The sequence below is a fragment of the Eutrigla gurnardus genome, assembly GCF_963514095.1.
Source record: "Eutrigla gurnardus genome assembly, chromosome: 6".
In the NCBI taxonomy this organism is placed as follows: domain Eukaryota; kingdom Metazoa; phylum Chordata; class Actinopteri; order Perciformes; family Triglidae; genus Eutrigla; species Eutrigla gurnardus.
In genome coordinates this window covers 19699335-19715605 of record NC_139920.1, presented here as the reverse complement: position 1 = coordinate 19715605, position 16271 = coordinate 19699335, and the positions used below count along the sequence as shown (strand labels likewise).

The window sequence follows — 16271 nt, the reverse complement described above, 5'->3', positions numbered from 1 at the left end:
GACACAAGGGGCGGTGTTCGCGTTAAAGTAGCGGTTGCTGTCGGCCGCGACATCAAAACAAGAAGAAGAAGAAGAAGAAGAAGAAGAAGAAGAAGAAGAAGAAGAGAAAAAAAAGGAAGAAGAAGCAGCAGCAGCAGAAGTAGAAAAAAGAGGAGGCCGACGTCCTGCTCGCCAAGTTAGCTTGCTAGCTGCTGCTCGGCTATGATCCGCAGAGTCCGCGGAGGACTACACGGTCGGGCATGTCCGCGCAGTCGCTCGGTTGTTGTCGCGACAGAAGAAGAAGGACCCGCAGCATGGCGAGCGGCGAACCAGCCTCGAGTCCTCGTCCCTCGCAGACCAGGACGCCGCCGTGTGTCGGATTATTGAAGATATTATTTATTGCTTTTATTCACACGACGCGGGCCAACAAACAAGGTTAGTAAAACTCTTCGCTAAACGGGCTAACGTTAGCATCGGCGCTAACTTCCGTACGCAGACCTTCCGCGGGCCAACTTCAACGCGGCTAGCCGCTAGCATTTAAACCTCCGCTCCGACAACTACAACAGCTAAATAGTTAGTCATCGTCACTAGTGACGTGTAAATGTCATTAAAAACATCTGAGCTGGTTGACAGTTCAGCTTGAGTTAAAGGTGCAACGTCTCGTAAGCCGTGTTTGTTGTCATGTTGTCATCCCCCGTCCATATATGGCTCGGAGCTAACGCCAACATGCAAAGCGGAGCGGCTCGTTAGCACCTCGGCTAGCACCTGTGTGTGTGTGTGTGTGTGTGTGTGTGTGTGCGTGCGTGTATATGAGTGAGTGTGTAAGTGAGTGGGTGAGTGAGCCTACAACGCGTTGGCATGGACGTTACTTACTCACGCCAGACTCCGAGGCTGTCTGACTCGGGTCAGGTGATCTGTGTAAACGTGGCCGGGAGTCGTGGTGTTGATGTTGACCTCCCCCTCCCCGGGGTCCGGGGTCCAGCTTGCTTGGCACCCATGGTCGGGTCACAAGCCGTGTTGTGTTGCCGGCTGTCAGATGGGGAACCGAGCGGGTCCGGGTCCCGGTGATAAGCTGTGGTGTCTGTCCCTTCAGCACAATCTCAGATTTTTTCTTGTTGCAACTCGCACAGAAAGTAGACACAACAGCCAGGAAGAAGGACAAATACAGGCTGTTATGTTCCAGTGATGGGACGATGAAGTTTTTATTTTTAAACACACATCATGATATGAAATACTCAATAAATTGGTGGAGAAAAACTGTTATGCGGATAATCGTAATATAATCATGAGTGAATTTTAAAAAGCTTTCTAGATCACTATCGTAACAGAAGATGATTTTATAAACATCTTATTCAAGACTATTCTCCTGTTTTTCACTCGAAAGTAGGCGTCGACCGATGTGACTCTTTCAGGGCTGATTAATCCTCATCTAGGAGACGATAACCGATATTTGTCTGTAGTATAAAAAAAGTGTCCCGATTTTAGAAAAACACAAAACTTTGTTGAAATTCCCTAAAGCGTCTATTTAACTCACAGAAGATTTCAACATCTATCTGTGACTGCTATCAGCAGCTTTATTGTGAAGCTGAACAAACAAATAAATAAAATACTTCCCCTAAAATTAGGGCTGGGAGATTTTTTTTATTTGTATTTTTGCTTTCTTATGGTTTGTGATATCGCTGAACCGCAAAATCGCGATCCTAAAACAGTGCTAGACTCCGCAGATTTGTTTTACTTTAAGGGACTCCGTAGTAGCCGACTCTCTCGCTTTCTAGGACGCGCGCAAAAGTCAGCCACATACGATCACATCCACCGCGCCCCCGACACACGTACAATAAAATTGTCCACGAACTCAAACCTCCTTTAACCAATTAACCAGAATACTTCCAAAAGTATGCAATCTTAAGGCCTGATTATGCTTCCGCGTAGTGATCACGCAACGGCCACGCAACGGCCACGCAGTTGCTTGGAGACCGTGATGGTTCTGCGTTGGGTTTACGTGTCGAAATGCAATTCAATGCCACACCGGTAAAGGGCGCTATGTTTTTTGTAAAGACTGACCGACCGACCGAGACTCTTGACGTATATCGTTGTTAGCCTCGTTATAGCCTATTTGTTTACTTTCCGGCTTTAAACATCCACAATTTTTCAGAACTTGGTGTTTTATTTCTTTGTGCAAAAAGCCCTTTAAGGGCTAAGTTATGCTTCCGCGTGGACACAACGCAAGGGGGCTTGCGGACCCTTTACGTCCTTGCGGACCCCCCTTACGTCCAACGCAAGGGCCTGACGTGTACCTCCCAAAAATCCTAGACGCGCGTCGAGGCGACGCAACACCAACGCAGCGGCATTGGCTGTGATTGGTCCGCTAACTACATCCGCTGGAGACCGCTATCCGGTTTCCACTCATAAACACCGCCATTTAAACTTTTAAAAGGCTGCACCTTGTCGCTTTTGCACAAAGAAATAAAACACCAAGTTCTGAAAAATAGTGGACGTTTAAAGCCGGAAAGTAAACAAATAGGCTATAACGAGGCTACGACGATATACGTCAAGAGTCTCGGTCGGTCGGTCAGTCTTTACAAAAAACATAGCGCCCTCTACCGGTGTGGCATTGAATTGCATTTCGACATGTAAACCCAACGCAAAACCATCACGGTCTCCAAGCAACTGCGTGGCCGTTGCGTTGCCGTTGCGTGATCACTACGCGGAAGCATAATCCAGCCTTTAGTTTGCTGCTCCTTGGCGCTGTCCTCTCTTCTCCCTCACGTCTTCCCCCCCCTCCTCCTTAAGCCCCCCTCCCCCCCCCCCCCTCCCGGTCTCTTCTTTACCCACAGCCAATCGCAACAGGTGACACTGAAAGATACATGCAGTGAATCAAATGACACAAACAAGAATAAAGGCACAGTTTACGTTACTGTTACAAACATTTACAATAATTTACTCATTTATGATTATTTTGACTTCATCTCTGAGTTTACCATTTTTAATCTTTATTAAACCCTATTAATTTTACTTTAGCTATCTTACGGATTTATTACTGCACTTATTTAGGAACTCATTTTTTTGAATCCCTGCCTTCTACACCCGGGCTACATATTATTTATTGTATTTCATTTTACACGTTTTTTCAGGGATGGCCTACAAGAGACATTTTTATAAATGGTGGTGCTGTTTTTTTTAAATTCTTGAACAACTGATTTGTTCACATAGGTCTAGACTACTTGGTAATCTCATATATTTTTATTGTGTTTAATAAAGAAAATATGTATTTCAATATTGCCTTAGTCTTTTTAGTTTGTTTAGAGAAAAATCAAGGTTTAGATAAAAAATTGTCCATTAGTTTGGAATTGAAGTAGCGACTGCAGCTGCATCAGAGCCAAAATAGCTAAATTTATAATACAATTATTGTATCGGTTTCTCATTTAAAAAAGATGTGATGTCTTATCTGTTCTGCAGTAAAAAAAAAAATTAGTTTCTTAACATGATGTAAAGTGATTCCAGGATGTTTTAGAGACGTTAATAACGCTGCTACTCTACAGATTCACACGGGTCCAACGTACCGTAACATACTTCTTGTTATTTTGGCCCATTCGCATTCACCACCAAAGATTATATATCTGTTGAGGTCATTTAAAATTGTCTACAAGCTATTTGTTGTTTTGATATTGATCTGAATAACGGATAAGATGCGGAACAGTTTTACTTTCTGTAGAGGAGCATTCAGGCCTCTGGTCCAGTGTAACTTTCATTATGGCTTTCCAACCTGATCTCATGGGACGGTTATTAATAGCTCCGCATTCTGGGGACATTCTGCCTGTCATGGATGCCGTTACCGGTGAGCTGCTGCACTTAGTCAGTAAAAACACATGTGGTTGGGCTGAAAAATAAGTACCTCAACTAAGTCAAGTGTAAAAAGTACAGAAAACAAACACCACTTACTTCACAAAAACTCCATAAACACTGTGGGACACGAACACCTGTCTCCTGGTTGAAAGTCCTACATTTGTTTCTTCTCATTCAGACTAAAATACAACCGTTTAGTTTTTGATGCTAAATGACTTACAAGTTGTCATGTCAGTCATGTGTTTGTTGAGACTAGCTGGGTTTTTCTTTATTTGGGGTGTTTTTTGTGTGTTACACCTGCTTCCCTTTAATGAACTCATTAGTCAGCTTTTTATTTTTGTGTGAAGAGACGCTCTGAAATGAGCATTTTTTTCGCAATTTTATTGTCGCACTTGAAAAGTTTCAGATTGATCCTCGTTTTTATTTATTTTATCTGTTTCTGAGCCTATGCTTTTTAATGTTGTGGATCGTTTGTAACTTCATTGCAATTTGATTCAATATACTGTCATTCTAATTTCCATAACCGTTGTGTTATGTTGATGTTGGCTCCACGGTCATTTAATATTGCTGCAATTTTTCTTTTACGTGACTGACATTTTTTTATGTCAAAATCGTGCTTTCTGTTACTGATTTCTGCTGTCTGTCACAGGGCTCTCAAGTTTTTAACTTAGTAGAGTGAGATTTTGGCTGAAGGTACGTGTCCACAGTAGGGATGTCCCGATCCGATATTTGGATCGGATCGGCCGCCGATATTAGCAAAAAATGCATATCGATATCAGATCGGCCTGCACGGGAAAATCCCGATCCGGACTCCCGATCCAGTTTTTTTTTTTAAACTCCGGTCCTTGTTTTCCAGCGCACCGATGTAGTAATCCATTCCATTTTTTTCTGTTTTCCCCCAAAATCCGGTCCGCGTTTTCCAGCACACCTAGCGCACACCTCGCGACCTGTCCAGCATCCACTAAACAACAAGACGGACTTGTGTGCATGTCCCGTGTTTCCCCTACCATTGTACAGGCCATAAAATCAATATGCCAAAAATAAGCCACCTATCAATTCATTCATAAATCAATAATCATTTACATTAGGAGCGCCTCCGCGCAGCACAGTAGACTTGCTCCGCAAGACGCGCAGCCACAACAATCCTCGCCGCGCGCTCCCGCTACGTTCTTCTTCGTACTTTACACGCTTGTTCTGATGCCGTTCCGCCTCGTTAAACCACCACGATGTCGCTTTCTACTTTGAAACACGGAGTTGACACTGTATTTTGATAAGCTGTTGCACTCTTCAGACTCGTGGTGTGAGCGGGACCGGACCGGCACCGGACCGGCTTCCGCGCTGCCTGCTCGCACAGATCCGCTCGTGCGCACATGCGATGATGCAGGTCGAGTGTTGTCGATAAATATATGCACTCCTTCAAAACAACATCAAGCCATATTGTGTGTGTAGTATTAGGACGTGATGACGTGTGTACGGGCTAAAGCCGGACCCCCTGTGGGGAGGAGGATTGTTTTTGATAAGCTGTGGAACTCGTGAGTTAACCTATTTCTACCTGAATTTCTATGAACTATTAGGCTGTTGAGTAAACCTATAACTTATATTTTACTTGATAAAATAAGACAATATATGCACTCATATGTCGTTATAGTGTTTTACAGTATCTGTAGCTATTAATGTGATGCTCATCATTTTCCAGCCATATTTTTCCAGCCCCTAATTTTGGATAATTTCCATCAACCGGCATTTTTAATCTTTAATACATGCTTGGATCGGCCGGTATCGGTATCGGCCGATACTAAAAGCTACAATATCGGTATCGGATCGGAAGTGCAAAAAGCTGGATCGGGACATCCCTAGTCCACAGGCAGCGTTATTTCCACGCTTCCCATTCATTGTCTATGTGCAATGTCTTCGCGTCGCGGCCAGTTTCAAGAGACGGGGCCGCCTCCCGCAAGCTCGCGAAAATCTTTCAGACTGACCGTTGTCGATCTAAAACAAAGACAGATTCAGCAACTGCATAGCTCATTTCTCGCATAAAATGTTTTCAGAAACACATTTTGGTGAACTATTTTTGTAAAATGTTTTTTTAATTTTCCCAGTAATTTGTCTGCGTCAGAATTACTAGATGTGGCGTGTGAGCGTGTGAACAGGTTGAAATGCGTGAGACTTGAGAACCGACTCATCCTCTTAAAAGTGGAAGCTTGTGCGTAACTTTGTTGATGTTGTTATTGTCATCCGTGTTCCGGTTATTTGCGCATGATTAAACATGTCTTTATATGGCAATAAAACAAAGCTTTGTTGCGTTTTTCCCCCTTCTTTTTGAAGGGGGGATTGGGGGTCCCAGTGCTGCAAAAAAGTTTGGGAACCGCTGTGATAGAGCATAGAATTAAAATCTCTATCGTAGGCCATTTTTTTTTATCGTTTATATCGTATATCGTTTATATCGTGCATTACTACACGTGTTTGGAACTTGTAAGAGCTCCATCCAGCTGTGAGCAGAACCTTGCAGCTGCAGAGCGACTCTACGTCATCTGTGAGTGAAGAAAGTTGAAGCGTCGGTGCTGAAATCTGAAAAAAGGAAATGAAACTGTGAGCTGTTGCATAATATCATCGGATCTGCTGTCACACACACTTGATCTACACTCCACAACCGTTTCATTGTCCCAACATGACTACAGGTTGCCATGGTGATTGGTTGTTGTCTAGTGGTGTGTTTTTTTTTTTGGGTGTCGGGTGGAAAGTGACTCCAAAATTGAAAGTGTAACAAGAGTTTAATTTTCGGTTCCCAAGCTTGTAGATTCTTAATTGGTGAGAGTTGTAAGAAAGCCGTCATTAGCAGTGTGAATACTGAGGACTACCTCATTAACACACACTCTCATTATTCACCACGGTCTTTGATCGTCTTTCACTGGAGTGGTATTGGGATAAAATCCAGATATCGTGAAACACAGTGGTTGAATATGTTCATTTATCATCTTTCTTATCGTGATACACAACCGTTTACTGTGATAATTTATCGTATTTTTTTTTTAGATTATTTTTTCGGCTAGAGCGCCGTTCAAGCCTTTTATTATTTTATATAGACAGTGTGGAAACAGGGAGAAGACATTGTGGGAAACTGATCCCGGGCCGGGAGTCGAACCCGGGATCGCCGTGTTGAGGAAGTTGAGCCTCTGTACATGGGGCGGCTGCCCTGACCACTGCGCCGCCGGCCGCCCCAATTTATCGTATATTTTATCGGGATGAAAAATCTAAATATCGTAATACACAGTGGTTCAATATGATAATTGTTTTCAATGGAATCTGTCCTTCCAACTGAAATATCATGTCCCGTCCACACGAAAACGTTTTTTGTGGGTAAACGCACAAGTCTTGCGCGTTTCAGCTGACCGTCCAGACAGATCCGGCGTTTTTGGTGCCCGAAAACGCACTTTTTTGAAACCAGGCCCCAGGGTGAAAAAAAAGGCGCCCCTCTGTTTCGTGTTCGTTTTTGTGTAGACGGCAAAAACGCATACAATGTCATTGCCCCGCCTCTCGAGCCTCTAGTCTGACTTCTTCCCCCGTGACGTCTCATAACAACAATGGGGCTTGCGTGCTTATGATCATGCAGGAGCAGATATTCTGCTCCTCTTTATGACTGCATATTGAGGCAAGAGAGAGGGGGGCAATATGCTGAGAGAAAAAAGTCACAGATTTGCTACTTTTTTTACGATGCTAACAAACAACCAACATTTACGCTAGCTAATTTCCCATGAATGTCGCATTTATTTTTCTAATTAATCGAATGAATCCATCCCAACGTGTGACAATCAGTTTAGTCTAGTGCAGGTGAGAGTTTGGCAATGAAATACCAGTAGACATATTATCCAAATCTGTGAAGATCTTTTAATGCTAAAGTTGAATTTACATACAGGTCTGACATCCTGCAGCCCCCGTTCCAGGTGTCCCCAGATACTGGGTTTGATGAAAGGGTCAGTGTTTTATCCTACATCAATGTGCTTGTCTGGCGACGCCCCTAGTGGCAAATGGTCCTGCAATACGTATTGAGGACAGACAGCAATTTGCCCACAGAAATACATAATTAAATAGGAATTTCTTTCACAAATCGTATCAGGATAAAATCACATCGTGAAATGCTCGTCCTCAAGTTCATCCATCAGTAAAACCCCACGTGATGAATATCGCCATGGAGTAGGGTTGTCACGATACTAAAATTTTCAACTCGATACCGATACTCAGGAAAATATTCGATACTCGATACCATTTTCGATACCACAAGGATGAAAAAAAGACCCCAAAATTTAAAAGAAATATTTTTATTAACAAAACAAATGCAAAAATAACAAGTTTCAGGTCTGAGGTAGTGCAAAAAATAAATAAATAAAATAAACAATAACAATTGGAACAATATTTTGAGGTTGTAAATATTAGGCAAGCCTGATAAAAACTAAATTAACTTAAGTGTTCCTTCCTTGGCTATGCTTTATATACATAACAATAAACTAAATGACACTAGCCAAACCAGTTAACATGAACATTACACTGTTGAAATGCTGTATTCTCAGCAGCTGCACCTGTTACAAAAAAAGTGGTGGTATCGATACTTTTGAAAATGAGTATCGTATCCGGATACAATATTTTAGTATTGATACTTTTTTGAGTTTCGATACTTTTGACAACCCTACCATGGAGATACAAGATTATGATAAATGCTACGATACAACGCCCTGAAATGGGAGATGAAATGTTTCTTCTCAGGACAGGAAGTGGATTTTCCTCTCGTCTTGTCGAGATTAAAGTTCATGTCGGGAGTTATCTTGATAGTAATAAAACTTGAGGGAGATACATTTCCTGCTAGCTGACGTCAGCGGTGGTTCGGGAGGCTGAGTTAGTGACAGGAAGCTATTTTTAGACACATGACTAGTTTAACCTTCACGGCATTCGTCAGGTGTAAAATGTGATCAGAGATGGTGATGTCATAATGGCGATGTGATAATGGTGATGTCATGATGGTGACGTGATAATGATCATTGGCTCTTCCTGTTTCCACAGCTTTCATCCAGTCGGACACAATTCTAGAAGTTTTACATTTTGGTGAGGGAAGCCTTTTACAGGTACGTGCTGCTACTTAATGTCATAACAATTAATAATAATTCATGTCTCGTTAAATCTCATTTAGATAATCGTTTGTGTTTTCTTTTGCAGGCAGAGTCTGACATAGATTTTAGTTTATATCATCAACAAAGGTAAGTTTTCTTTTATTAATATCTTTAACATTGTCCTCTCTTTTTGCAGAAAAACATCCATATGTTTATGCCGTAAGATGTCATTGTGATCAGTGGTGGTGCATTCAGGTACATTCTGTAAATGTCCAGGGGCCCGTTCCAGAAAGCCCTTCAACAAACCCTGATTTTCTCCCTACATGTCTCCGCCTTTTTCCGGAATCTGAACCAACTCTGGAAAAAAAATGCCGTCCTTTCCTTGTCAACCTAAGCGATATGGAAATAAAAGTGATTCTAGCAGCTTTACGTCGGCAGAGGATTTTGATTACTTAGAAGAAAATGTTTCCTACCAATCGCATATCTGAACAATATTCTCAAACATTTTCAACATTTCTTATCGCTGACATAATGCAGATTCTTTGCAGAGCTCTTTAGATTTTTTTGCGAACGGGAGTTTTCTGAAAAAGGAGGTTTCTGGAAATAGCCGCTTATATGTTTAATATGTGAAATATCATTAAAACCATATGCCTTTAGTCTACGTATTTGTGCAATATTCTTATGCTTAATTTTCAGCTGAAGCCACTTTCTTTTTGTGCCTGTGGAATTTACACCTATATTTATATAGGTACCTATATAGATACCTATATGAAAATTATTATTTGTTAACTGTGGTACTCTGTGAACCACAGGAGTTGAACCCCTGTCGTCTGCACCTTAGGCAGCGTTGCTAACCATTACACCACAGTGTTGCTCTTTGAAGCTGAAAATAAAGACTTCTTCTTTTAGATCAATCGACTGTTTCATTCAGTTATACGCATTAAGTCGACCATAAATGTCCGCCACGCCAACTATTTCTACTTTGATGCAGTTACGTTGGTCCGCTTTCTAAGGATGAGCTTGTTTTCTGCATAAACACTCAGTTATATCTAATAACTCTCTCCTGGTTGCCATGGTGAATCGTAGTATCGGAGCTCCTTTGATGATGGCTTTGTAGAGTCGGCAGGTGCATAACTCAGAGTTTACATACTTAGAGTTGATTGAACTAATTCAGAACTTTTTTTTAATTTGGAACTGAAAACTCAGAGTTGCCCATCTCAGAGTTGGTCAACTCAGAGTTCAGGGTTAGATTCAGAGTTTGTTGAGCCTGCTTTCTGGAACGGGCCCCAGGATGGGCTTCAGCGTCAACATGACCAACATTCACAAACGCAGTAGAAAACTACAAAGATATCCTGCATCAGATGGATTAATCTCCCTGTGGTCATGTGACCCAGCTGTCTATTCAAAGAGCACCGTGTGTGTGTGTGTGTGTGTCTCTCTCTGTCTCTCTCTCTGTCTCTGTCTCTCTCTCTGTGTGTGTGTGCGTGTGTCTGTCTCTCTCTCTTTCTCTCTCTCTCTCTCTCCTTTCTCTCTGTCTCACTCTCTCTCTCTCTGTCTCTCTCTTACTCTGTGTCTCTCTCTCTTGCTCTGTGTCTCTCTCTCTCTCTCTCTCTCTCTCTCTCTCTCTCTCTCTCTCTCTCTCTCTCTCTCTCTCTGTGTCCTCCACACACAATAGTGTGTCTTTACTGTCCATGTGTGTGTTGTGGCTGAGAGCAGCAGGCCGGTATGTTTGTACAATATGTTCCGATCCATACAGGGTTATCTCCCACAGGCTGGAATGACCAGGACCACTTCCTGGAGCTGCTGGGGGAGGGGCCTCTTAGAGGGAGGGGCCTCGTAGGGGGTGGGGCTGTCTCTGCTTCTCACACTCTCACTCTGTGGTTTCAATGCTCTCTCTCTCTCTCTCTCTCTCTCTCTCTCTCTCTCTCTCTCTCTCTCTCTCTCTCTCTCTCTCTCTCTCTCTCTCTCTCTGTGTCTGTGTGTCTTTTAAACATTATCAGTTCTCTTTTGTGTCGCTTTGACAGGAATTCAATATTATTTTTTTCAATTTAGGGCAAGTACAGGCTTGTGCAAAGCAAGAAAAGGAAACTAAAATAAAGTGCCTGTAAAATGAGAGTAGATGGTATATCTGTCAGTGGGATTATATAGACGTATATGTGCACCTACAGTAAATACACATAGTGTATATAAACAGCAATATACAAATACCTCTACTTACATATATTTCCTTTTTAAATGGAGAGGAATGAGGGGGCAGACGTGGGGGGAAAAGAGAATATGTATATAAATACAAATAATAAAGATGATAATAACAGTAACAATAATCATATCAGTTGAATTAATAATAATTAAATGGGTATTTATTTTATTTTATTCTTATTCTACTATAATGTTCCCTGTATTTTAGTATATTGATTTATTTATATTTGCTACTGCCCTGGTCTTAAGGTTAGTCTGACACCAGACCCCTGCAGACCCCAGGCCAGGAGCTCCGGCTGCTCCGGTTACAGCCTGACATTCAACACATTAGCTGCCGAAGGCTTGCACACACTTCAGGACTGGGGTCCGTCTGAGACCTTAATCCAGAACCTGGTCTGTGGTTGTGATGTTGGTGGGCGGGGCCGTAGATGACGTAAACCTATCGGTCTGCTGCCCGACAGCCAGGAAGTTGGTGAACTTGATCTCTGCAGAAGAGTGTAGAAGGTTTCTAAGAACAAATACTTATATATTCAGGTATCTGTACTTTAATTGAGTATTTATTTTTCTTTGTACTCCCGACATGTTAATACTAATATCTGTACTTTCAACTCCTCACATTTTGTAAACAGGATGTTACTTTATTTATTTTTTTCATTCAAATTTTTATTAAATTTGAAATTGGAGTACTTTATACAGCACAACATATATACATACATCATTTTCATTTTCTTAAAAAAAATAAGTAAATAAAGATGAACAAAAATAAATACAAATAATTAATACATAAATAAATAAAAATGAACAAATATAAATTCAGAACAATAAAAAATGTAATAATAATAATAACTTTGTTTATATAGCACCTTTTTAAAAACAACAGTTTAAAAAGTGCTTTTGACAGCAGAGTATACACAAATTCAACAAACACATGAGCAGACCAGGAGAACCGATAGGTAGAGTTTAAGAGTTAAGATAAAGACAGTAGAAAGTCTAAATACAAATAATAAAAAAATATCAAAACAAGATGTAAAATAAGAAATTAAAAAGTTAAAACGGGCGACATCACATAAAGGCAAGTCTATGACAGTGTGTTTGTAAGAAGTGATTTAAAAGAAGTCACCACCATCAAAGTGTTTTTGATAAACTCCATGTGTCCCATCTCTGGTACTGGAACCGGTACTGGAATTGCTACTGGCACTGGTACTAGAACCGGTGCTGGTACTGGCACTGGTACTGGCACTTGTACTGTTACTGGTACTGGTGCCGGCAGTAGAATTGTTACTGGCACTGGTACTGGAACCTGTTCTGATACTGGTACTAGTACTGGAACCGGTACTGGCACTAGTACCAGTCCTGGTAGTAGTCCGTGTGGCGTTCAGGTGCGGTGGCGGCGTGCAAGCCACGCCCGTCCCCCCGGCAGAGGAGCCTCGCCTCCTGAGGTCGACATGGCGTCTCGGGTTTCACGGCTCAGTTTTGTGCACAAAGAGTCGCTGGAGTTCCAGAGGACGGCCGTGTCTATTGTTGTGGTGCAGCCGTGGTGGTCCAACAGGTTTGGCGAGCTCTGATTGTGTCCTCGAACCCGACGGGTGCAGCTCACATGGGAGCCGCCGCCTTCCCGTGTGAGAGCAGTCATGGTCATGTTTGCAGGTTTTTGCACGTGGAAGCGCGGCGCTGCGTCCGGTTGTCCGGACCGAGTCCGCCGGCGTGATTATTAGCCTCTCGCCTGGTTGACTTGCACGCCAACATGGCGGCCATTGTGCTGACGCTGCTGCTGACACTGTCGCATCTTCCTGTCTCCCACAGCACGTCGCCTCACCGTGGGAACTGCCGCCCTATACGATTTGAGCCTCCGATGTTGGACTTTCATGAGCAGTGAGTGTTTTCTGTCTTTTTAATACCGTGTTTTTATGACGTTATGTTTGAGAATTGTAGTTTTGCTGGAAATGCGTGATCAGCAGCATCATGTGACCTGGCCGTTAAACTGCGTCTCGAGGCCTCTCGGTGTGTCAACAGTAGCTATCGGTGACGAGGCGTTCAGGTGCAGACCCATTAGACCACATATGAGACCACATTCCTCCACGGCGCTGGGTGCAGCATAAACAATGTCAGGTGTAGTTCACCTCACGGGGCCGATGGGCGGGACTCCTTCCACCACAATGTAATTAAATAGAGGCCAAGCCCCGCCTCCTCCTGCGTCCCCACAGGACCTTGTTTTAGAGGAAATGTGTTCAGTAACAGAGACAAGTCATGTGATCGTCCAGTAGAAACACAGAGAAGCAGAACAATGATGGAAACCAGCATTATTGTTGTTAATATAGATGTATCACCACGGTTCTTGCAACTATAGTGTATGACCCTAAACACACACTCACACAAACTAATGTGTGATAAAAGCAGCCTTGAAAGCAGATAAACGTGTGTTGAAAAATTTAAATTCAGAATTGATGAGTCGTCCTCTGATCAGCTTTAATAGAGACCACCGATCAAACTCTCTAACCCAGAGATCTTCCAACAGGGGGCCCGGGACCCCTAGGGGGTCCACAGTGTTACTGCAGGGGGTTCTCCGAAATGATTTGATCCCAAACTTTGTTTCCTTCCAAAAATGTAAATATGTCCAAAAATACACCTTAACATGAATACATATTAATATTATGTTGAGAAATTGTGATGTAGAAATGGGGGCGTGCGGGCGGGCGGGCGGGCGGGTGGGTGTGTGGGTGTGGGGCGACGGCGTCTCAGTAAGACTCCCAGCTGTCGCTGCTTGTCCTCCACTGACAAACACACTTATCAGGGCCTTAAAATGAGACCTTGAGAAAATCCCACCGTGTCTCCGCTTCACTGGAGAGGATTTTCTTAGTAACTCCGCTCACATTTTCTCCTTTTTGTTCAGGTTATTTCCAACACAGGAATTTAAAACAAACCATATTATAAGGAAGAGGAAGTTTTCTAGTCTCTAGTCTACAGATGCTGGAAATCCTTGAAAACACTTACATTTTAGTGTGGTGTTTTCAAGGTTTGAAAAGTGCTTGGATTTAGAATAAAGTGCTTGAAATGTATGTTCAATGTGATAACATACACTCTATTGCCAAAAGTATTCACTCACCCATCCAAGTAATTGAAATCAGGTGTTCCAATCACTTCCATGGCCACAGGTGTATAAAGCAAGCACCTCGGCATGCAGACTGTATAAACATTTGTGAAAGAATGGGTCGCTCTCAGGAGCTCAGTGAATTCCAGCGTGGTACTGTGATAGGATGCCACCTGTGCAATAAGTCCAGTTGTGAAATGTCCTCGCTCCTAAATATTCCAGTCAACTGTCAGTGGGATTCTAACAAAGTGGAAGTGATTGGGAACAACAGTTACTCAACAAGAAGTGGTAGACCACGTAAAATGACAGAGCGGGGTCAGCGGATGCTGAGACACATAGTGCACAGAGGTCACCAACTTTCTGCAGAGTCAATCGCTGCAGACCTCCAAACTTCATGTGGCCTTCAGATTAGCTCAAGAACAGCGTAGAGAGCTTCATGGAATGGGTTTCCATGGCGATCAGCTGCATCTAAGCCATACATCAGCAAGTGCAATGCAAAGCGTCGGATGCAGTGGTGTAAAGCAGGCCACCACTGGACTCTAGAGCAGTGGAGACGCGTTCTCTGGAGTGACGAATCATGCTTCTCCATCTGGCAATCTGATGGACGAGTGTGGGTTTGGCGGTTGCCAGGGGAACGGTACTTGTCTGACTGCATTGTGCCACGTGTAAAGTTTGGTGGAGGGGGGATTATGGTGTGGGGTTGGTTTTAAGGAGCTGGGCTTGGCCCCTTAGTTCCAGTGAAAGGAACTCTGAATGCTTCAGCATACCAAGAGATGTTGGACAATTCCATGATCCCAACTTTGTGGAACAGTTTGGAGACGACCCCTTCCTGTTCCAACATGACTGTGCACCAGTGCACAAAGCAAGGTCCATAAAGACATGGATGAGAGAGTTTGGTGTGGATAAACTTGACTGGCCTGCGCAGAGTCCTGACTAGGGCTGAACGATATGGACAAAATTTCATATCTCGATATTCATGCCAGATATCTCGATATCGATATGATACGAATATGACTACGGTTTGGTGAAAACCAAATATTTTTCAGAAAAATACAAAAGAATGTGAAAACGGCAGTTTTATTGATGAAAACTTACTGCCAGTCATCAACATTAACATAAAGTCACCAATCAATAAATAAAAAATAGCATGCATGAAATAAGGTTTGTGGTTGGCTGGCCATAGCGGTGCATTCAAGGGCAATCGTAAAAATGAAGTTTATAGTGACTGCCAGAGCTGTACATGCAGGGCGAGCGCGGGGGAAATCTATATCGTTTATATTGTTGCTTTTTCGATATTAATATCTTGAATGTTCATATCTAGATATAGATACGATAACGATATATCGTTCAGCCCTAGTCCTGACCTCAACCTGATAGAACACCTTTGGAATGAATTAGTGCGGAGACTGAGAGCCAGGCCTTCCCGTCCAACATGACCTCACAAGTACACTTCTGGAAGAATGTTCAAAAAGTCCCATAAACACACTCCTTAACCTTTTGGAAAGCCTTCCCAGAAAGTTGAAGCTGTTATAGCTGCAAAGGGTGGACCGACATCATATTAAACCCCATGGATTAAGAATGGGATGTCACTTAAGTTTATATGCGAGTCAAGGCAGGTGAACAAATACTTTCGGCAATATAGTTTTTTTTTATTTAGTTAATGAGAAAAAGTTGTGGTGTTTTTGTTAACAACTTGCTCTTCTCTTCTTCCTCCACAGGCCCGTCGGAATGCCGAAAATGGAGAAAGTTTATTTACATAATCCTAGCTCAGAAGAAATTAGTTTGATATCAATATCGGCAACAACAGCACATTTTCATGCATCCTTTTTCCAGAATAGGGTAAGTACTCGTCACCTGGCCGTCACTCTGTTAACTTCATGTACCAAATGTAAGACTTGATCATCCTAAATAGCATTGTTAATCACGAATAAATCATCGTGTGATAAGTCGGGTAGACTTTAACAGTCTGGAAACCAGTGAATGGCAGCGCTTCGTCACGGTTACAGTAGCAGGTCACATTTGTGAGCGTTGGAACATGTGACCATAAATGCTGATATCTTCAA

The 16271-nt window shown here is 42.6% G+C and overlaps 2 protein-coding genes across 4 annotated transcripts in view; one reads left to right on the top strand and one right to left on the bottom strand.

Moving 5' to 3' along the window:
• LOC311015092 (homocysteine S-methyltransferase) overlaps positions 1–16271 on the bottom strand; it is a 97857-nt gene that overhangs the window by 37064 nt on the left and 44522 nt on the right. The gene's annotated exons all lie outside the window — the stretch shown is intronic.
• tmem131 (transmembrane protein 131) overlaps positions 83–16271 on the top strand; it is a 36653-nt gene continuing 20464 nt past the window's right edge. For 2 of the 3 annotated variants that reach the window (XM_084012124.1, XM_084012123.1), the window contains exons 1-5: positions 84–414; positions 8875–8936; positions 9028–9068; positions 12924–12992; positions 15927–16047. In XM_084012124.1, the coding sequence (XP_083868250.1) occupies positions 240–414; positions 8875–8936; positions 9028–9068; positions 12924–12992; positions 15927–16047 (468 nt within the window). In that variant the 5' untranslated portion in view covers positions 84–239. Of the gene's footprint in view, positions 415–8874; positions 8937–9027; positions 9069–12923; positions 12993–15926; positions 16048–16271 lie in introns of all 3 variants that reach the window. The other variant, XM_084012125.1, reaches the window with a different exon arrangement.